Source organism: Solanum verrucosum, unplaced genomic scaffold (genome assembly GCF_900185275.1).
Source record: "Solanum verrucosum unplaced genomic scaffold, falcon-dt-bn FXZP01000268.1, whole genome shotgun sequence".
Classification (NCBI taxonomy): Eukaryota; Viridiplantae; Streptophyta; class Magnoliopsida; order Solanales; family Solanaceae; genus Solanum; species Solanum verrucosum.
The window spans coordinates 2,886,673-2,910,697 of NW_026019957.1; the positions used below are offsets into that span (position 1 = coordinate 2,886,673).

General features: G+C 33.6%; 4 protein-coding genes across 4 annotated transcripts; 1 reads left to right on the forward strand and 3 right to left on the reverse strand.

Moving 5' to 3' along the window:
• Positions 1 to 3,613: 3,613 nt before the first annotated feature.
• LOC125814347 (uncharacterized acetyltransferase At3g50280-like) lies at positions 3,614 to 6,162 on the reverse strand. The gene is made up of 2 exons (XM_049493806.1): positions 5,337 to 6,162; positions 3,614 to 4,077 (listed from the first exon to the last, which is right to left on the reverse strand). Exons 1-2 carry the CDS (start codon positions 6,160 to 6,162, stop codon positions 3,614 to 3,616), a joined length of 1,290 nt encoding a protein of 429 aa, XP_049349763.1.
• Positions 6,163 to 7,182: 1,020 nt separating this feature from the next.
• On the reverse strand, positions 7,183 to 14,382 carry LOC125814675 (trihelix transcription factor GT-3b-like). The gene is made up of 2 exons (XM_049494146.1): positions 14,019 to 14,382; positions 7,183 to 8,048 (listed from the first exon to the last, which is right to left on the reverse strand). Exons 1-2 carry the CDS (start codon positions 14,361 to 14,363, stop codon positions 7,419 to 7,421), a joined length of 975 nt encoding a protein of 324 aa, XP_049350103.1. The 5' UTR covers positions 14,364 to 14,382; the 3' UTR covers positions 7,183 to 7,418.
• A 2,717-nt stretch (positions 14,383 to 17,099) lies between these two features.
• Positions 17,100 to 19,915, forward strand: LOC125814685 (phytochrome-interacting ankyrin-repeat protein 2). Its single transcript, XM_049494157.1, has 3 exons — positions 17,100 to 17,943; positions 19,106 to 19,277; positions 19,378 to 19,915. Exons 1-3 carry the CDS (start codon positions 17,821 to 17,823, stop codon positions 19,590 to 19,592), a joined length of 510 nt encoding a protein of 169 aa, XP_049350114.1. The 5' UTR covers positions 17,100 to 17,820; the 3' UTR covers positions 19,593 to 19,915.
• Positions 19,916 to 20,249: 334 nt separating this feature from the next.
• LOC125814689 (mediator of RNA polymerase II transcription subunit 28-like) lies at positions 20,250 to 21,949 on the reverse strand. The gene is made up of 3 exons (XM_049494160.1): positions 21,717 to 21,949; positions 20,775 to 20,887; positions 20,250 to 20,541 (listed from the first exon to the last, which is right to left on the reverse strand). The coding sequence occupies exons 1-3, from the start codon at positions 21,889 to 21,891 to the stop codon at positions 20,407 to 20,409; spliced, it is 423 nt and encodes a 140-aa protein (XP_049350117.1). The 5' UTR covers positions 21,892 to 21,949; the 3' UTR covers positions 20,250 to 20,406.
• Positions 21,950 to 24,025: the final 2,076 nt, after the last annotated feature.

Consider the following 24,025-nt stretch of genomic DNA (forward strand, 5'->3'; position numbering starts at 1 on the left):
TTTTGGAAGAAAAACTATGAGGAAGATGGAGATCAAGCAAGTGGTGGAGTAATAACCAATGAAGTCTTTTAAGCCAATGATATAGGATTGGAGGGTGTGTGTGTGGGTGGGTGGGTGGGGGGGATTTCGGTATTTTCTATTGTTATAAAAATCACTAAGAAATTGATTTATTCGCTTGTTCATCGGTTATTAATCGTCATCGATTCGGTTATCAATTTAACAGTTAGATGAAACACAAAAGAAATCATTGAAAATCACTTAGAAATAATGTAACAAACCAACGAACCATGAAAGGGCATAGTACGGTATCGGAAATTTTGTTTCCACATTTTCTATTTTCAAATTTTGAAAAATATTACTATTATTGTTATCATATCAAGTTAATTAAGTATAAATAATATTTCATTCATTTTGTTCAACTCGATACGAAGTTTTAAAAATAATTTACATTACAATATATATACAATTTAAATCCATATTCCAAAGATATTATGATTAGAAAGTGAAAGTACGCTACAATTTTTTTGGAATTGAAAACTTATAACTTTCACGTGAATGAGATGTACTTTTTTTAGTCCGTTTTGATAATACTATTTATATTTTATTCATGTAGTTTTTTATTTAAAAACTTATTGTTAAGTTTTGAGAATAGTTTTGAAATATTACAAAGTCTTTTATATTTTTAAAATTTCATATTAGTTAAACTATAAGATATAAATTAGTAACGGAAGACGTAAAGACGCACACGTTGAAAACAGACAAAAAGGCAGCTGTGTAATCAAAATGAGGTGGGGGCAAAGTGGGGTCCACTTGAGATAAATTGTCTCAAAACACTGTCGTTTTGACATATGTATTAAGGGGTAAAATGGTAAAAAAAATAAAAAATGTTTTAGATGCAGCTACCAGCCCTCCATTTTTTTATTCCAACGTATTGGTCGGTTTGTTCCGATTTTGTAGTTTATCGAATCCATCGATATAAATTTGGAGGAATACTAAATCGTTATAGAACCATTAAAAAAATTGACTTATCAGTTATTAATTATTATTGAATTGATTATTGGTTTAACCGTTAAGATGAAACACAAAAAACACATTGAAAATCACTTAGAAATAAGGCAACAAACCAAATGAACCATGCACGTGAGTTGACAGATTGCATCTTGCTCAAAAACAAAAGCAAACACTGATACATTGTAGAATAACCAAAGAGTTCGAGATAGCTAGAAATAAAAGTATGAAATTAAACTATAACTCAAGTACTTTATATACCAAATGGTATAAATTAATTTACTATCGAACTATTGACTAACCGGTTAAGAAAAAATCTCAAACTATTATAAATCGATAATCCGATAATAAAAAAATGAAAACCGTTAAATCAATAACTAATTTTTTATTCGAATTATTGATTTTGATTCGACTTTGAACCGTCCTACAAGTATTGCATCAAAATATGTTAGACTGACCATATTGCCCTCAAAGTCCAAAGCAATCTGTCATGGCCTTGTTTTTATGACAAACAATTGCTGAACCCTCCCCCCCCCCCACCCCCACAAATATGCATAAAATTATAGTTTTGCGCTTTAAATATGTTAATTTTTAACTTTTAAATTTTAAATTAGTTGGATTCTAATTTTTACATTTTAACGATTGAACTAAAGCTTAATATCAAGTGAGACATAAAATTTTAGAAAACAAAGTCACATAAAGGCATAATTTATGAAATTTATGATACGAAAATATAAATTTATTACTCGTAAAAAAATCATTACTATGAGAAAACAATTTTAAAAAAGAGAGAAATAGAAGTGCAAATGACCCTACAATAAAGTGTAGGTAGTAGTTGGTATAAAGAGATAAAAAAAATGTCTATATCAACATGCCCATATGGTCAGAGTCTCAGAGAGGACTGAATTTAAAAATAAAAACTCATTATTTTGTTTCCATTTTCACAATTTTTTTATTTTACAAATTTTAGTCTAATTTTTTTATTTTAAGAAAATGACCTTATCTAAATTATATTTTTATATATTTTTTTAATTTAAGTACCTTCAAACAATCAAATATTATTTGGGAAAAATATAATCAAGCACAATTAAATTCAAAATTTTAAAATAAAGTGAAAAAATGTTTTATAATAATAAGAACGGTTTATATGGATCTAATAAATAACATTATGTGACTATCTATTTTTGAGATATTACTATTTTAGAGCAGATTTGATTGTATGTTTTCTAGTAAATTAGTCAAGTTGGATGATTTTTCTAGGTTTTAAAAATTGGGGGTATAAATCATATTCAAAAAAAATAATTCAAATTCTAAATATTTTCTGCAAAAATATGACTATACAGAACTCTAACTTTAAAAATTCCAAAAAAGTACGAAAATATTTTATTTTCATGGCCAAACACTTGCTGTATTTTCATCCTAGTTTTTTTTTTTTGTTTTTGCATTTCATTCTAATCATGTTTTGAAAAGACCAGAATTTATCAAAATTATAATTCATCCTCATAAAAATAGAGATAAAATCTGAATACATCCCAATATTTTCCGACTCCTCACATATAAAAATTATACTGGAAAATGATCACAACTCACATGCAAGATCGATCGAAAAGGGCCTGTTGATGCTCAATATGGATATTATTATCTCTTCACCGACAATCAAAACTAATTATTTGAACGTTGGAACTTTAACTATTTTATCTTTAATTGAAATATATTTTTGTGTAATTAGTTAACGAAGAAAATTGTATATACTTTTTTAAAAAAAAATATTTCTATGAATTTAATAAGATATTCATATGATATAATTGAAACGGTTCTTAATACTATGGTGATCTGTTACTCGTTGTCGTAAGCTTGATGCTAGGGAACAAGTCCTCATCACCATTCTCATAAGTGAGCACACTTCTAATTTGAGATGATGGTTAAAAATGCACTTTGACTGTATTTTTTTTATGCTTAATATAATTGTTTTTTTTTACTACCTGAACTATCATCAACTTTTACCCCAGCTATATTGAGGAATGACATACTTAGGTCAATACTCAGAGTTTAGCGGCATAATTGGACCTTTTCCCTTATGTATATAACACCTCCCTCATGTGTAGGTCAGACTCTTTCATTGATTGAGCACACAAATAAATTATTTTTACATGACAATATTGTTATTCTGTCTTTATATCATATTAAATCATGTTATCATTACATTTAAAAGTTTAAGCTATTAAAAGGAAAACATACTTTAAATAACTTAATTATGTCTTCCATAAGTCTCATTAGTACTTAATTAATTATAGGTATAATATATAAACATGAAAAATTAACTTGGCTTCAACTAACAATTATGTCCTCCAACTTTGGGTGTGCACAAGTGGTCACTTAAACTTGTATAAAGTTGAACAATTTATCGTGTGATTCCTCACTGCCACTGAGAAGGCCTATTAGATAGATCCATAGTTCCAGTAGCATCATATACCCCGGCAAGGTATAGAATGACCCTTGCAACGTGGGCCAAATTACATCACATAAATTGAAACGGAGAAAATACTTATTAACAAAAAGTAAATAAGCAAATACAACACAAAAAGTTGATCCTAGTAAGGAAGTTTTAAGTCTTGGTTACAAACTCCATGAATTCTTGATCATTCTCCAATGCTTGCAAAGTCTCTTGCACAATGCAAATTTCAATATCTACACTTCCTTCTTTTTCACCAGGAAATAAAGTAATTTTCCCATCACTTTTATTTGCCATTCCACTCCTCACACCAATTGGTTTTCCCCAACCAAAATCATTACCATAAATATTATACCTTGGAGAACTACTAATGAGCAATCTATTATTCCCCTCATATACTGACCCCTTTTTTAATATAACTGGATTTTCAACCCATCCTTTGTATATTTTCACCACTTCTTCAGAGTTTTGAGAAACAACCATCTTGTTTATTTGCATTGCAACCCATCCTAGTCCATTTTCTAGTAGCTCCCCTACACTTGTCTTTACTTGCTTGCCATGAATTGCATTTCCAAAATACCCTTTTGGAAGAGGAGGATTTAGTCTTGATCTTGCGCCTGTTGAAGACATAATTAAGTTATTTAAAGTAGTAATGGGACTTGTGGAAGACATACTTAAGTTATTTAAAGTATATTTTTATTTTAATTGTTTAAATTTTTAGATGTAATGATAACATAATTCAATATGATATTAAAACATAATAACAATCATGAGTTTGAAATTTATTGTCACGTAGAAACATTAAAACATTTTACATGTATGTATGCTCAATAAAAAAAAGAGTTAGACCTACATGTGAGGAACCAATTATATACATAAGGGAAATGTATAATATATAAATGTGTCCTTTAACTTGCCTTTATTTCACATTTATGTCATTCAATTTTGGGTGTGCATGAGTCATATGTATCATAATACACGTAGGACACCACATAGGACACAAATTGTCATGCAGCATGCCACGTAGGACGTGTGTGTTTATAATTTGTGCAACTTCATACAAGTTTTAGTGTCTACTTATGCACACCCAAAGATAGAGGACATAAATGTGAAATGAGGTGAAGTTAAATGACATATTTATGTTTGACGTTAAACATAAACATGACCCTTAACTTGAATTCAGCGAGCAACTTGACATTTAACTTTGGATGTGCATAAGTAGACACTTAAACTTATATAAAATTGAATAAATAGACACATTTGTCCTACATGACATACTGCGTGACAATTTTGTGTCCTACATGTATTATGTCACGTAGGACATCGATCATCGCTCTAGATAAACCACCATTATAATAATCGATTCTCTACGCTCTACGAAAGTGCCATTGAAACTGAAAAGTTTTCATCATTATTGAGTAAGTACATTTGTGGATCAATTTTATCACAACTATTACTAGAAGATTTACTAGGCCATTTCTCATAATTCAATGACATATTTGAACATTTTCACTATATGAGTCAAGAAATCAAAATAGTTAATAGTCAAAAATATAATTGAAGTATCACTTTCTTGCAAGTTTCACACCTCAATTATCAGTTTATACTTGAACTATCACTATTCATGTATTAAAATACACCTCATAATTAACTAGACCAACGATTAGTTGTTCTATTTTTCTACCTAAGACATCATCATCTACTCAACTAAGTGTGTTTTAGAACCTGCTTGGATTAACTTAAAACAAACTCTTAGTAACATATAGATGATGAGAGTTCAAGTCGTAAAAAGAAATGATTGAAAATTAAGTGCAAAAAAGTGATAGTTCAAGTACGTTTTTGATCATTATGATCTCAAATTGAAAGTATAACTCACCTATAGGAATGGTGACGATGACTTCTTTCTCAGCATCAAGCTTACGACATCGAGTAACACATCGCCATAGATGAGCCAAGTAAGCTTGCAAAGAAGAAATCGAGTTAATACCCATTTCATCATTGGCCTTATTCTTGAGTCTAACAATATTTTCTTTACTAAGATGAAATACCCTTTCCATCAACGTTGGAACTTCGATTTTTTCGATTAATTTCTCATCATCCAAATTCAGGGGAAGATGAATTGGGACTTCTATTTTCTCCGGAAAATAACGTTCTAAAATTGGAATTTTAGAAATGATTTTATGTCCACGAGAAATTTCAGCCCAAGAATTAAAGAAATGCCAAAAACAAGTACCATCAACTAATGTATGATTCATAGTACATCCAATAAAATAACCATCAACAAGCTCTGTTATTTGAACCCCAAATAAAGAATCAAGAATCATAGATACAGTTAATTTTGGAGTGTTGGCGTGGATGAATTCCACTCCAGCATTGTTACATGTTATAAAAAAAGAAACTGTATCGTCGTCTGAATTTTTAACGATCAAAAATCGACCGGCTAAAGGTGGAAAGAAATGTAAAGTGTGACAAAGGGATTTTTTTAAGTGGTCAATAAATGATGATTTATGAATGTTGTTTTCCTCTTTTTTTGGTTTGTGGAAAATGAGACCTTTTTGGATGGTTTCAAGAAGGAGGAATCGTAAATCCCATGGTGTCATTTCAATTTTAGAAACTTTAGGGGTACTGTTTTTGTATGAAATTGATTCATCATTTGTTGTTGCTCCAATTAAACAAGTTGAAATGATTTGAATTTTTTCCATTTTTGGAGTAAGAAAGAGATGAAGCTAGTGGTGGAGTAATAATGATTCAATTGAAGTTTTTAAAGTCAATGATTTAGGATTAGGGAGGGCATGGTACGATATTATTGAAAATTTTAATCCACCCCCACCCCCACAAACAAACAGGGGCGGATCCATTCTATGTCAACGGTGTGTTGATTGAAATTTTTAAATATTATATATTAAAAAAATGGCTTGGAATTATAAATTAAAAAACAATAATAAAAAAAGAGAAATAGAAGTGCAAATGAGACCCTACAATAATGGGTAGGTGGTAGTTGGTATAAAGATATAAAGAATGTCTATATCAACAGGCAGATATGGTCAGATAGGACTACAGATAATTGTTTTGATTTTTGTAGTTTTTTCTTTTCACATGAATCCAAATACATTTAATGCAATTTACTAAAGTTTTTTTTGGTTTTCCACCCGGAGTCCGGAGCCCACATTGGAGCTCCGACTAAATCTGAATTGCGCACTGCAGGGCCCATTCGGGGGTGACGCTCCCACCAAGATTCTCTCCATACCCAGGGCTCGAACCTGAGACCTCTGATTAAGGGTGAAACACTCTCATCAGTACACCACAACCCATGTTGGTCAATTTACTAGAGTTAAAACCACAATTTTTCATTTAAATTTGACACTTGAGGTGTTTACAAAGCTAATTTGAATCAAGTTGAAATGCCTAAATTGTGCATTTTAAAAGTTGGATTATTCAATTACCAATAAAGACCAAATTAAGGTATCCATGTTTTCTATCAATTAACTAAATGGTTCAGTGTGTGGCTTAGTGGTCAATAGAGTGGGTTGGGAACCATGAGATCTCGAATTCATATCCCAACCTAGACAAAAATACTAGGTGAATTATTTTCATATATAATAGCCCTGATGGATAGAGTTACTTGATACATGTTATTGGTGGGGATATCAGATATCCCATAAAATTAGTCGAAGTACTCACAAACTAGTCCGAACACCACAGTCATCAAAAAATAATAATAATGAAGCCAATACTGTGAAAGCTTTACAATACACCATTAAATTTGATTAAATTACAAACAAATTCACTCTTCTCCAAAGCTCAATGAGAACATGAACTATGTAATCATCAAGCCTGCATATCTATCTAGCTGTGACTTTCTACAAATTGGAAATTTTCTATTTCTATGTAAGCCAAACTAATAATTTTGCCAAAATATTTTTGAATCAACAACAAACAGAGTACACGACGAATCATCTCAAGGATGATTTTCACCGATGAGTTTGTTCAGAAGGGTTGTCAACAGAGCATCCCTCTTTTCAGCTCGGGTCTCCTCTCTCGTTCTCCTTTGCTCCTCCCTCTCCCTCCAAGACTGTTCGATCATCAGCCTATCTCTTTCAAGCTTCTCCATTGACGATCGCCATTCCTGCTCGAATACTTCTCTTTCACGAGCACGCTTCTCTGTTGTCTCCCTCCATTGCATTTCAATCCTCAGCTGATGCTGAAAGAATTCTTTAAGCATTTCTTGAATATTATCAACAGCTCTACCAGTGTTGTTGTTAATACTCCCAAAGTTGGCTTGTCTTGAAGCTTTTTCTGCATTGCTTGTTCTTGGACGCTTTTCTTTTTCGGTTTTCTTTTTGGGAGCAACATTGCTTCTGGCTAATTTTACTTCATCACTCTCATAAGCATAACCTTCATCTTCTGAGATTTCCTCTGAAGATCGGTCTCTACTTGTTCCGCGAGGTCTCTTCCTTGCCTGTTGGGAGCCAGCCTCTGATTCGAGCTGTACTCGCTGTACATTATTCATATTTGATGAAAAGAGTGCATGCAGCTCATCAAAATATGGAAATTGTCCGCCATTATCTGGATCAGATGTTTCCTTACCCTGTGAAAATTTACAGCCTCCATCAAAACAAAATCTAAAAGGAAAGGCATGTTTCTCGAGAGCAAATTAAGACTTAATGAGATAATCTGGTAGGTAATATCCACTGTGAAAACTCTTTATTAAGAGATCAAAAATCTGATGATAAGATTGTGATCCTCTTATAAATCATCTCGACTCATCTCAACTACAAGAAAGCCATAAAGAGGAACCAACTTCCAAGACCTTGATGAAACTACAAAAACCTTTGGAATTTTTTTTTAATACAATAATAAATAGAAACTCCTGTGGAGTTGAAAATCAATAGTTGATAGACTAGTAAAGACGAAGTGACATAATGAAGGGCATGATAATGCCATGAAGGAGTTGCACATTTCAGACTTGTACTAATAGGACCAATTTAATACATGACCAAGAGTCGGGTTCTCTGTGTTGAGTTACCAAAACCATGGAATTCTAGATGTGATAAGACAAGAGTGTGGGAGTACCTTTCAGCCAAACAGAATAAGATGACACTGGATATTACCAATAACCTAACTTAGAAGAAAGCAGCAAACAGAGTATACAGCAGCAAGAAAGAGGACTTTGAGATTCATGAAGGCTGCAACTTAAATAAAGCCAACTTTATAGTTTATACATTAGCTTTGATCCTGGTTCTGCTCTTCCTTGAGCCTCTTACAGCACAGTAGTAAGCATCCAAATGGATGGAATATAATCAAATCGGATCACTGCTCATTGTGAACTTAACTTGATTCAATCCATTTGCCTGCTGACATATGCCTCGCAGGCAGGCCAACTGTGGCTAAAATGTCATAAGAAGGCCATGAAGCAGATACTATTTTTGGATATGCTAACTTTTCTAAAATCCTATCCTTGTAGAATGGGTGTTGTCGTGGTAATTCTAGACATAAACTTGAGGCAATATCATTAATCAAGCAAAAAGGATTTATGAAGATCTGATGCAGCAACAATAGTCACTGTAAGTTGCACTTTTGACAGTAATTTAATCAAGTTAAGCATGAATAGTGGTTTCGTTTAAATACTTCATTTGATGTAGTAAGACTTATTCCAAATAAAGGATTGGCCTTTCCCGGTCACGATGAAAATAAATCGTCACCGAATAAGGATAATTTATTCATAGTATAGATGTTATAAGATCAAATCTTGTGTGTTGAAAATGCTCCAAAAAATAATAGGATGACTTCTTCATATATCCAAAAAGAAATTTTGACCTCAATAAGACAGAAACAATTCGGGCTACAACAGAGGATCTAAAAGGTGATTACTATGTTGAGCTGCTCTATTAGTTGATGAATCTTTAGATGTGTCAAGCAAAGAGCAAATGGTTATTGTTCTACAACATGTTGATAAAAAAGGATCTATGATAGTTATTGAAACTGTTCATTTTCAAGATACTAGTTTTGTTTCTAAAGAAAATAAGTTTTGATGTACTTGCTAATCATTCTTTAAGTTTTTTCTTATGTACGCGGACAATGTTATGATGGCACAAACAATATGCAAGGTGATATCAGGAGTCCTAAAATGTTGATTAGACAAGAAAGTAGATCAGCTCATTCTATTCATTGTTTTGTTCAATCAACTTCAATTAACTATTGTTGTAATCTCTAAGAGAATGTGCTCCATTGAGAGTGTGTGTATTATTGGTTTCTAATATTTTGAGATGTGTTGGAAGATTCTTTTTTTAACGTGTGGATAAACTTTGAATATCTCAAAAGGGAAAACTCCAAGAGGCATTGATATAGGTGAGCTAGAAATGGATAGATGATTGAATTAAGAACTCGATCTTGTTAGAGCCAATGATAATATTGAGGATATTATTACAAGTCATTCAAAAACATTATTCCTAACTTTGGTTGTTTTGTCAATGTATTTATACTCTAGTTGAAGATACAAATACTTCATATGAAAGAGCTAAGACAATCAACAATGTTTGCTATTTGTTACTTCTGAGACATCTCGATACTTTAGCTCTTTTATATAAAATACTTAGATCTACAACAAAAATATAAAGCGCATCAACAATATATCCCACAGGAAAAAAGTTTTCAAACGACTTGTAGTGAGATCCCTAATGAGTATAACCGGTTTTAATAAGACCAAATTCTAGATTCCAACACCTATGATTTCTAGCTAACTTACATTTAATGTCCTTTGGAGTTTTTTCTTTTGATATTCTCAAAATTCATCCACACGACTTAAAGAAACCCAACACATCCAAAGTACCAGTAATACAAGTTTCTCCACTTGAACACTCTTCTTAGAATCCACAACAAGGGTTAGTTGGTTGATGAGCAAACAATGAATAGAATAGGCCGATCCACTATGTTGTCTAATCAATATTTTAAGATCACAGATATCACTTGTCATATTTTTTGCATCATCAATAACAATGTCCATGTACATAAGAAAAAGTTCCACAATGATGAGCAAGTACATTAATAATTGATTTATTCAGACATAAAATACTAGTATCTTGAACATGAACAACTCTATCGCAAATCCCTCTTTATTTGCATATCATAAAACTTAGTCATTTGCTCTTTGCGGGACACATTGAAAGATCTATCAACTAACAAATTTAATTGTTTCAGTCTCACATATGAACATAATTTCTTTTTAAACATCTATAGAAGTCATTTTATTGTTTTTTGAAGCATTTTTCAATACAAAAAATTCAACCTTATCATTTCTATCCCCATAACATGATAGAATTTCAATAAAATTACCTTCGTTCAATGATGATACACTTTTATCGTGATCATGAAATGTCAAACCTTTGGTTCAAGAGAAGTCTTATCACATCAACCGAAACATTTAAGCGGAATCAGTATTCATGATTAACTTGATCAAATTATATGTAAATTCCAACATGGATCAACTATTGTAGTTGCACTTGCATTAGATTTTCACAAATACTTTTTTCTTGGTATTGAAGTTATTTGACACACCAATATGTTTTTTAAAGTTGTCCGTCTATGTTAATTCTTGAACCTTCCACTCGAAAATATATCACTTTCACCTTGATAGATCTTTAGCTTATAAATAAATATCAAAACAAATAATATGTTCTATACTTAAACATACTTCAACCATTAACAATAATCATCAAACCACTTAGGAATAAAAAGTTTTAATTCAAAAGCCAAATTGAGGGAAGTCATAATTTCGAGGTTGGTTAGGACCATATTGTATGTATATCATTCTTATTTCATTATGGTGATTTGGATGATAATAAAAATTGGAGTTCTTTCAACTGGATCAATCTTCAGAGCATTTTAAATTTTCTTATAAGAATGAGACATTTCTGATTGGTCAACATTTTCTTCTCGGTAAGAGGTGGTTTTGGAGATACCGAATTTGCTTTTTGTACTTCATGGGAATATTTATCCATTGTAACTTCAAAATGAATTGAAAAGTATTGTAATTAGAAGAATAGTCACACAACACAAAAATCATAACCCACAAAAGGTAAAAGCAAGCACGGATGTCCAAAGATTATTGAAATTTCATGTCAAAATCATAATCCAAATGGTAATAGGCAACACAAATCAGTTTTATTGGAATCAAATAAAAGAAGAAAAAAAAAAGAGATAGAACAGAATTGAACCTGCTTCAGCGGAGACAATAGGATCTTTAGACTTTTTTTTTTTTTTTTTTGATGACAAGGAAACCCGCCGCTACCCTTTGGGTGCGCACAGGGTAAAACTCCCGCTCCTATGCAATAGGGTCTTTAGACTTGAGAGAGGTTCGCTTCTTACAGTTTCTACGCATTTGCGACGAGAGGGTTTTCAAAATTGACTTTTACGGATCTGTTAATACCCAATTTTTATAGTTTTAAGGAAAAGCAAACAAACCAAATAATGTTGCTTTGGTCTGTTTTATTTCTTTCAAAGTAGGTCAATGCAGCAAAATAACTGTTGTAGGACACGAAGATCAAACCGCAACTTTCAAGTCATTTTAAATACCCTCTCATCATTGGGCTACCTCTCTCAATTGGTCAAGGCCCAAGGGTGTTCAAGTTTCAATATATATGTATAAAAAGTAGCAATACTGGACAAAACATAAACTATAATCTTCCAGCGAAGAATGTTAGTTGGACCACCCTTCGACAACTATAACTTCGCTCTTGTCCCGACACCACTTTTTTCTCTCTTTTCATAAGATGAAGAATGAATACGTGAATACATATTGCAACTCCAGCAAGCAAATCATTCATACTATTTCTTGAGTTGTTTCCTTCAAGTTGCAAGAAATGTCTAGAAAACACATTTGTTAAGTTAATAGAATAGAAGGAGATGAAAGAAAAATGAATTTTTGAAGGTGTGATGTTTGGCTTTATTCTTCAAAGGAGTATCAAACTGTATTATCCTACAGCAGCAATGAAGGACTAAAGCAAAGGAGTAGACGTAAACTTATCACTATTAGATCCCAGGCAACCAACCTTTTTTTTTTCTAGGTAAATTAAGTTTATCCCTATTGGATCTCATGCAATATACCTTGCCCTAAGGAGGATAGGGTAAGATGTTGATATTTCCCTTGTTTGGTTAGAAAGTACGAGGGCAGAAAATACTATCCCTCAACATTAGCATTCTCAATGACTGCAAAGTTGGAAAGGAAGGAGTAAGTAAATGTTTTTCCCCTATCCTTCCAGTTTTATGGAACAACTTGAAGTGTAGGGTAAATACTTCTCACAGGAGAAGCATCAAAGAGTTCTCTGCCCCTCTGAGAACAAAAATGGTGTCAATCTGACTATTGCAAAATGAAAAGAAGGGGCAAGATACAGCTACCTCCTTTCTGGCCATTTATTATCACTAGTCTACAGCAAGTATGTGCCATTTGGAAACCATGAAGTTTATCCTCTATCTTGATATTTTCTTAATTTAACAGTAGATCACTCAATCTTGACAACCAATTCAGAAACGAATGAGATTTTCTTTCTTTCTTTGCTGACACCCCCATCCCCAAAATGCATACTTCAAAAGTAGCATGAAAATATAGCTGTTAGAAAAGCATCAGATAGTTGTGAAGTAGACTGTTAAAGAATCTAAACCAAAACGACAACTAAATTAGGTATTATTATAATTCCTCTTTTTTTCCCAAAGCCCATTGTCCCTTCTCTTCTCCCAAAAGGAGCAGTCTTGACACACATGAATCTAAACCTCATTGGGATTACAAAGTCAGTAGATGGTCTTGAACACACAAAAATGCAAGATACATCCAACTTCCTTGTCCTTCGGCTATTCCAAATGACATGCTAGAAAATCCACAATATGTGAACATAATGATATGACTTCTTTATTGGGTAAAATATCTCTCAGGTGGTATATACTATATCCTACCAAGGGAAGGTAACAATCGACCAAAATGAACAAATAAACTAAGAAATTCTGACTCCATTTGCACTAGATACCCTCTCTGTTCCAATTTGTCAGGGCAACTACAATTTTGAGGAACCAAACAGTTTTCTCTTCAACTGGAACTTTGTAATAACATTTTTTAGATATTTCAAATTATAAAAGAATTAATTTTTGATACTTTTGAGTTTTGACATACTCACCCCATTTCAATTTCTATAGGCTCATACCACTGTATCCTTGATTCTAAGGAGAACGGAAACTAAGTATGGTGGATGAATGTGGTCATTACACCAGACTCTTCAAAAAAAGAGGTCTTTTTACTATTTTGGCAAGCCATTAATTCTAACTTTACACCCAACATGTTTGAAACTACAAGATTAAGGGACATATCGGTACATCCTACCTACCATTAATTTAATACAACAAGTTTCAAAGTTCTTATTACTTTCTTAAACTCCTTCATGTCAAGTCAAAATCAGACAAACAAATCGAACTACTTTCTTACTTAAACTCCTATCAAGTCAAAATCAGACAAACAAATTGAAACGAATCGAATAGCTTACTAAATTTATTAGGGATTGAGATGATATAATACCTTGTAACGATTGATCAAAGTCTTCCACTTGCTTTTACATTGTTCAGCACTTCTCCTGTATCCTCTCTCATTAATCCTAGCAGCTACAATCTCCCATAGATTCTTCAAATTACTCCGCTTCGCCGAAGAAAATTCTATCTCAAGCTCACCTCGAATAGCTATGAAATCCCTAGTCTCCTGATTACTCCACGGCGGAACACGCTCGTCCCGCTTAGGAAACTCATCGTCTCCGCCCAAACCGCTGCCGGAAGAACCACCGGCGCCGGGAAGGAGGTGGAGGGGGTGCTGCGGAAGCATCAAACGCTGGGTAAATGGACCAAGATTTTCATTGTTTCCACCAAACATTGAGTTTTTTTTTTTTTTTTTGAAAAAGGCAAAGGGGTTTGGTTTATTTAAGTGGAAAAAAAGAACAAAAAAGGAGAGTTTTAGGGACAAAATTAGAAAAAGACTTTTTATTAAAGTCATATATTTTTGACATTTTTTTTTCTTAATAGACAAGTAAAGTATAATGGTTGGTTTGAAAGGGTAATTTGGACATTTTTAAATAAGTGTACCGACTAACGCAATATTTAGGGTTTATTTATTTTCATTAAGATTATGATGGCTGAATTTGAATGCACATCTTGATCATTAATAATTGTGATGGTAAAGGTGGTTAGTGTTGTAGTGCTTGATGTGATGATGGCGGTTAGGAGTGGTGTTTGTGATTATGAAGCTGATTGATATTAGTAGTTAGTGGTACTGGTGGTGATAGTTGAACTATGTGTGGTGATTGATGATGGTAATGATGATATGGTAGCGACAATTAATATAATCACAATGATGAAGATGGTAGCCGGTAGGTGCGGTAGTGGCTGGCAAGAGCAGTTCAATGATGGTGGTTGCATTAATTTTAGTTGTGATGTTGGAGGTGGTAGGTGGCGGATGGCGACGATAATGGTGGTGGTAATGATGACAAATGTGGTTAGTAATGGTGGCCAGGAATAGAAATTAAAATGTGATGATGATAATTATTCATACAAAAATATCAATTCATTTGGATTTGTATCGCAAAATCATGTTGTGAGAAGAGAGTAAAAGGCACCACATTAAATGCAATTTCATTTTCAAAACTCAAACTCAAAATATCTAAAATCAATTATTATCACTCTACCATAAGCTTTGATGTTGCGCCCATGGCTATGGCTACACAACATTAGGTTGTCCATTGCATTGTAATGTGCTCTACTTCATTGGACTTTGTCTAAGTGAGAACTTTATGTACATCGAACACTATGAAGAAAATATATAAAGCCAAATATTACTAGACATTTATAGGACAATCACTAATGATTAGGGGTGAATTAAAGTCAAAATTATGATGCACGTGAATTTATGATTTTTCCAAAAAAAACTTAACATTTTATTTATATATATTTTATAATTGATCTAGTATTATATGTTGGCAGTTGACATTCATGTTTTGAAAATGCTAAATGAATCACTAGATTGAATGATACATTATTTATGTAAATGAATAGGGATCAATTTTACTTGATACATTTTTTATGTAAATGAATAGGGATCAATTTTACTTGATACTTTTTTTTTGAGTGGTACACCCCTATTCTAAAAATTCTAAATACGCATTTGTGATAAGAAAAAAGGTACATTTAATCTAGAAAAACACAACTATAATAATAGAAGTTGTCTTTTAAATCCTTCGTGCAATGAAAAGAAGTTCATTTTTTTTTGTATAGGGTCGAGGATGACTAAGAACTATATGGAATAGATTAGAACGTGGCCCTAAACTAATAAGGAGATTAACTTATATATCTGGTACGTAGAATAAGAGAGATATCTTACGATTAAGTTTTGAATATATATATATATATATATATATATATATAATTAACTATACGTAGTAAAAAATATTTATATAGACTTAATAATGGAATATTTCACTTTATCCCATTCAACTTGGAATTGTTTTATCCTATCTCTCAAGTGAAATAATTATCGTTCAAAAGTTATAATTTCAAGACTATAATCTTAGAATAATTTAGTGCGCGTACCAAACGACCCTTAAAATTTAAGAAAGAGGAACATCATAAGTGGTTTAAAAGTATGAAAGTGGATATATCAGATATGCAGTACTGTAAATAATATTTTATATTAACGATCTATATATCTTAAACACTTTGTTAATTTGAGATATTATTTGTAAGAGTGGAAGAAAAGATGTATTGGGGATCATAAAGTGTAAATGAAACCAACCTTGTGATCCCTGCAAAATATGAAGTCAAATTGGCTGCAGACTAAAATGATCTTTTGGATGAGGGTGTATTTTGGTACAGAGAAAAAAAAAATTCAATTTTTTTGATGTTTGATTGACTTAAATATTCTAGAAAATATTTTTCAAATGAACTTATGTTATTTAATTTAAGAAAAATGATTTCCCTTCTAATAGTAGAAACAACATTTTCCTAAAATTTTCTTTCCACCTTATCACACCAACCCCCCCCCCCCTCCAAACTCAAACTCCCTAACCCCTAGCCCCTCAACCTACCACCTTGTAACACGCCATACCCCGTCCTTGACTAACTTGGAGCTCTACTTTTTCATTCAATCTGAGATCCACCCCGACTTAAGACCCAAACCAACCCTAGTTTGGGATCTGATAGTCAATCCAAGTCCCTCTCCAACCCTGGCCATGAACCCTAACTCAACCCTTGACCTCGAATAGAAATAGGGCCCGACCCTATATTGACATAGAATCAAACCCCAACCCCAGACTCGATCAAGTATTGGGATGGTGTCAGGGTCAAGTCTCAAGATAGGTAAGGTCTCAAGGTAGGGATGGAGTCTCGAGGTAGGGGTCATATCTCATTATCGAATTCAAGTCTCTAGTTAGGTCAAGTCGATTCTCAAGGTTGGGGTTAGGCTCGAGTCTCAGGATCGGTGGTCGAGATTTATAATTTTTTCGAGTAATTTCTTTCTTTCCTAATCTAGCAAAAAAAAAACTTTTGAAGCAAAATTGGAATATAACTACATACCAAAAGGCCCAATAAATATCCTAAACCATCCATTCTCCAATATCCTCCTCAAAAATTCTAGGGTTTCTCTTCTTCCTTCTTCCTCTCAATTCCTTCAAACCCCAAACCAAATCAAACAAGAAAAATCCCTTCATCTACACATATGCAACCTCCAAACATATTCCAAATTCATCAAGGATTCATATAATAGCCCTTTTTTTCCCGTAAAAAAACAGCTATTATATATATAGTGTTTGCGTGGTTTTTTGAATTGATAATGATAATCTCTGCATTCCTTCGTTTCACTTCATCTTGTGTGTTCAATAAGCTTACAAATCTTCGTGTTTTTGGTCCTGGATTGAACCCTTTTGGTCCTTACAACTTGGCTAATCATTCCTCTCGCTAAAGCCCTAATTTTTTCTTGGTTGTTTGCCCCTGGATCATGTAAAATTGAAGGGTGTTTAAGAAGATTATCACTTGTTTTGGGTCTTGTCTATTGAAGACTTTTCTGGGTTTTTCTCGTAGTCGGAAGACAGATCAATCTTGTTGGTCAAAGTTGTTAGTTTTATGTAAAAAGGTCTTGTTTTGGTGTATTGAGATTCAGTAACTGATATACAAGTAGAGTCTTTAGACTTGTTGTTGATTAGTTTTTCGAAATTTCTCTTCCGGACACTGTGAAAGAAGATTCTGCAAGAAAGAATAGAATTGGATTGAGTATTTGTTTCAATTTGTGGCAATAAGGATTGGATTTTGGAGCTTTGTTTATTAGGGAAGTGGAGAAGAGGAAAATGGAGGAGGATCAGGTTGGTTCAACTCGACGATCGAGAAGAATGCGTATGACTGCAGGTGATACGGATGATCGCGGTTGGACTCCACTTCACATTGTTGCTCGGAAAGGTGACCTGAAACAGGTAATTTATCTTTCATGTATGTAGCATGTATCAGATGCTTAATTTCGTGTGCAATTACTGCTGTTTAATAGTTAGATAATGTCTATTGATTATGGTTTGCTATTGGACAATTTGTTATAAATATACATTATATGATATTGAGTTAATACTAATGGGAACATAAGGATTTTGAGATGATAACTAAGAAGATAGGCCCAACATCAAAGCCTTTTCATTGTATGATAGGTTTTTATTCAGGGGGAGGGTTGTGGTAGGTTGTCGGTCAATGCAAAAATAGTCCTACTGTATATAAAGGACTCAAAAATCAGTATGGTCTTGGCGTTGTGCTCTGCTACTGCATTGACATCGATTTCTTGTCTCTTAGTGTCGAAGTTAATTTGGTTCTTTTCTTCTCCCCCTTTAAAGCACATGTATTTTCTCTGTAGTAACAAATGGAGTACTTCATAATCCACAAAATCAGTGACTCTTTCAATCAACATCTCCAACAACTCTTGGGGGATGGGGCAGATGGGAGAGGAAGTATGAGTTAGGTTCAGCTTCTCTTTTTTGGCTTTGTGTGTGTCTGGGGTGGGGTCGGGGAAACCAAAGCCCTCTTATTAGTGGAAAATAAAAATGAACACAACTAACCTTCTAAAGTCATACAAGTATGGTTGTGGCTTGTGATGTAACTCATTGACCTATGAGTTCTGTTAGCATATAAGCAAAATTATGTTTGTTGGTTCCTATCCTGCGCTTATGACAGGTCACAACCAAATTCAGGCCCCTGATCGTATGTATGAGTCCCCTCACCCTGCCTTTTCCTGTATCCTTTAATTCTCTGTCACCACTACCTGCCTATGGTTGTCAAATGTCACCAAACCTCTATGGTTGCCTCCTATCCAGAAAGTGCTTTAGTATTATTTAAAATAGATTGGAACATAAGACAAAATCTTAGATTGGGAGAAAACTTGGATACACAGTATCTTAGCCTCTCTGGGTTTTTATTTTAAAGTTCTTTTTTACAAGTTTCCTGTGCTATAAAAGTTTTTTGGTGTTACAGAATTCATCAGACATCAGACATCAGACAGATACATCTTTGAATGCATTCTCTCTTCCGTCATCTTTACGTTGGTTTAGACTTAACATTTTTTTGTGATTGTATTTCTTCTTTTCCTTGGGACAGGTTAGAAGGCTTCTTAATGAAGGCATGGATGCAAATGTGATGGCAGGGGGGCCAAAATCATTTGGTATGACCCCACTTCATCTTGCTGCTAAGGGAGGTCACGTGAGAGTTATGGATGAATTGCTTGAGAGAGGTGCTGATATCGATGCTCGAGCCAAGGGTGCATGTGCATGTAAGTGCCTGAATTATTTTTAGTAATATCTAACATAAGGCTATGCGCTTTCTTCTTTTCTAATCCTTACTGTTATCTTTATATCGCTTTGTTTATTCAGGGACTCCTCTCCATCATGCTGCCAAAGAGAAAAAGAAGAAAGCGATTAAATTCTTGATTAGAAATGGTGCATTTTTGCCAGATGACATCTCTGACACCAGGTTCAATCCGCCACTTCACTACTGTCCTGGTCTTGAATGGGCATATGAGGAGATGAAGCTGCTTCAGCTAGAGAGTTCATCATCTGGCGAGGCCTCCTACAGCTCGGAAAACTGAGGTGGAATTGAATGCTTTCCAAGTGTTGGTGTGTAAGAGTTCAGGATGAACTCCTCTGAATGTAGTCTACTAGATATTAAGTATTGTCGTCAGTCTACTCAAGTGTTGCATTTAGATTTTATGTTCTCTATCTTTGTGGTTTGCGTGTTTGGTATTTTACCAAGTAGTTGTTACTGAGACTCGGGTCACTGTAAACAATCTGTCTCTGTTCACCATCTGCTATAGCTGTGTGACATGTCGTCGAGAAAACATTTCATATGTGAAAATTATACAATATGATTGTGGGTTTTGTGAGTTTTAAATAATTTTGCCTTGGAGCTGTTTTGTTCGACTCAAAAGTGATCTGCAGTTTATCTTCTGCTTCCCTGTATGGATGCTGAGTAGTCATTTTTCATGAAAAATGACTTGCATATGCATTCATCCTGTTGAGAACCCTTTTTGATAATTGTGGACATGGATTTTAGCATATAAAGGTTGTTTGATACGAGGGATAAGGGATAATAATCTTGAAATATAATAAAGTTCTATTCTATGTTTGTTTAGGTGTATTAATTAGTTTTGGAATTTGTTATCTTACCATTTGTACTACAGAAATGGGATAAGTTTCTCCATACCAAACAACCCCTCACTAAAAATACTTGTCTTTGAATAGGTATTGTGGTTAAGTCAGTTAACAAGATGAAAGTAAAAAATTGAAATAAGATTGTATCTTCTTTAGTGCTTCTACCTAAAGAAACAAGACTTGTTCTGTCAAATCATATGTTGTATGTCAATGCTGTTGGAAAAAAACAAGGCAACATTAGTTATCTATGGTTTACACCTTTTCTAACTCCATGGTGTGTTTATCTAGTTGGTCCTTTAAGTCCTTCCTCCATCCTTGGATCAATCTCTCTTGTTTAGCTATGAGATCAGTTTTTGTTTCCAACTCTTCTTCCATCTTCTCTATCTCCTATAGGTAAGAAATTACATATTTAGCAATGGTAAAAAGGGGAGGGATAGCAATTACAAGTCCTTTGGTGATTGAAAAATAGTCACACTCCCTAAGTTTCAAATTCCACAAGTGAATCTCCAGGATAATGTCGTAGTGTTTCACTTGTGGAAGTTGAAACTCCGGGACAATGACTATTTTTCAATACACAGTTGATGCTAATTCTAACAATGGAAGAGTTTCCTACAAATTACCTTCCGAAGCATCTCGGGCCTTGTGGGCAGATCTTCACGTTGCAACCCAACCAAATTAAGTTGAAGTTTTTTTGCAGCTTCCATGAAATCTCTAGCATGTCTCTCAACATCGACTGTGGAACAAAAACAAAACTCGATCAGCCAAAAGATATATACAAACTGTGAAGCAACAAAACATTTATCTCAATGTTGCCATTTCCAATAACATCACAAGGGAAATGTAGTGCTACGAAAACACTGCTGCTTTCTGCTAATCAGTGGTTGGATACTCGCACTATCTAGATACAGAAAGGAATCTTAGAATCAGAGAAGAGATTGTGCTTCATCAATATAGAGAAGCCTGAATGATTTCCATAAATGTGCAATATTTGGTACATTTAGAGCCTGAAACAATTGATGACTAGTTGTAATCATCCACTCAAACAACAACCGTAACTACACTTCAATCTAAAACATTGTATGTTATCTACTCATCCAAAGAAAAAGAACGACTGATGACTAGTTGTTGATGCGTTGGAGCATATATGGCAAATATAATTCTTCGACGAAATGGGATCAATATCCTTATTAGTCCCAACCCTGGCTGGATTCATATTGAACTCAAGGGTGTAGCCTAGTGTCAAATGAAGCTGGAAACGACAATGGAACACCATAATTCAAATCTTAACAAAGGCAAAAAATATAGACGATTATGGACAAAATTACCCGATATAAGGTTTCAAAAATAACACTGATAGAGGAGATTCTAAAGCAAACCAGAAGTTTTGAATACAAAGGATGTAAGTATAATATTTCTGTTTTATTGCTTTCTTCTGATTTATCACTATGCTTATCCTTCAAACACTCATCTGACAATCCTTCAAAGGCACAACATTTGGACAAAAGCTACTGGATTCACGTGAACTTCTAGATACATACAAATATATGCCAGAAATTACTCACTCTGATGATATGGATGAGCTGAACGGTCTATTGCCTGGAGTTCTCGTGCCGGCAAACAGGGTAGTAAGGCAGCTTCTAATGCAACTACAAAGGCGGTCATGTCATCCCTTGAAGTAGGAGAATTTATCTGTGGTTCAATATTTTGATGTTGATCAACCGAATGTCTGTCAGCCATGTACCTCAGGCAAATGCAGAATTGCAACACTTCAATGGCCAGTTGGAGATGCTATAAGGCCCTTAACAACATAAAATGAATCAACATGCTTGCAAACTGAGTAAGAAAAAACAAATATGAAGGAAGCAGGGGCGGATCCACAGTTGCGATACCCAATATTTTCGACATAACATAAAATTTTATGTTTAAAAATCCACTAGAACTGTAACAAATAAGAGGTGTGAGCCCAAAGGATTATATTATATCTTCAAAGGATGACTTCCCTGATTAAACACTAACAAGGGACTAATATGGCTCGAGCCCAGAGACTTTTTGTTTTTAGTTTTTATAACCGAGAAACCCTCAATCCCCAGGGACACACATTTTGAACCTATAATGGACCCGCCCCTCTATCCTTCTCCACTACCAAACATTTGTCTGTGAAGGGTTCGATCCTATGACGTACACCTCACCCACACAGATTTGCTTGCTTAACTTATAATAACGGTGTTTCACTTTCAACCAGTCTATCAAAAAATCATGGTAAATGGATCCAAGGGCGGAGCTAGGTGGGGGTTCGTGGGTTCGGACATACCCAGTAGCTTTTTTGTAGATCCTGTATTTGTACGAGAAAGTTAAATAAATATATATGTATACTAACTCATGAACTCCTACAAAAACTAATTGACAGCTCAGTAGTAAGGAATGTGTCGTGAAGATACTTTCCACACTACAATTGTGGGTTTGAATCCCACTCTTTAGAAAAAAATTCTCTCTCGTAATCCTGGCTCCGCCTCTGAATTTATGGATCTAACAATCAAAGGCACAAACAAGAATATCTAATTTCAATCAATAAATCCCCTTTATGCATTAAAAAAAAAAACAAATGCAAATTAGAAGATTAACAAAATAACTGAAGTTTACAACTTTGAAAGAAAAAAAAAGAATAAATGTAGTTAGTTACCTTTGAGCTATGGCTTGCAATTTTGCAATACTGTAATCAGCAAAAGTGAAGACAAGAATTTGAGCTGTGGGTTTATATTTGGTGGGTCGGATAAAAAATTGCCCGTTTATGTACCCTAAATCGAAAGCCATTTTGAAGTATTCCAAGGGACATTTGGGTTAGGTGATTATAATTATTGAAACTTTCCTCCGTTTTAATTGATTTGTCTTGTTTTGACTTGATACAAAATTTTAAAAAGTAAATAATATTTCTGAAATTTGTGATTTTTAAACTAAAGATATGAAGAATGTATCAAAATGTCATTTGATTTTTGTGGTCTTAAATATGTTACGTGAAAGTTAAAACTAAAAAGTTATGAAAAAAGATTTATTTTTAAAAAAACACACAAAAAAGGAAGGTTAAAAATAAATAAATAAATTGAAATAGAGAAAGTAATAATATTAAATTCTGATATTGAAAAATATAATTTTATGAGTAAATAGTTATGTACTACAACTATAATAATATATTGGATGTAATTTTTTAAAGTGTGACTAGAGAAGGTGGTGGTCTTACCTTACCTTGGAAAAGTAAGAAATTGTTTCCTATCGATCCTCAATTTAAGTAAAACATATAAAAAGGCAAATATCTAAAATAAATATGATAGTGAAAAAGTCAATGCTTTAAACAATTAAGAAGAGAACAAGTATCAATAAACAAATAATACGACAATGGCAACAAAGGGAAAACCATATAATATTGATCAACTCCAACGGTAAGATAGTAGGAGAGTAAATAATAATAATAATAACGGATAATGCGGTAACTACAACAAATAAGGAAACTAGACAACACTTAACTACCTACCAACTTTTTACCAGAATTCTTGACCTTCATATCAGTCTATCTTAGGGCATGTCCTTGATAAGCTGTAGATGTATCATGTTTTGTCTATTTACCTCTCCCGGCTTATTCAATCTACTTCTACCTCTCTTTCAGGGGCCGGAGGCAGCCTTCTGTTATGGGGTTCATTTGAACCCCCTTCGGCGGAAAATATTACTATTTATATATGGTTAGAATTATTTTTTATGTATATATAGTAGATATCGAATCTCTTTCGGTTAGTTTGTGTGTTTAGTCCTTCAAATTTTGAACCCCTTTATTAAAAATTCTACCTCCGCCACTGCTCTCTTTATGCCTACTAAATTCAAT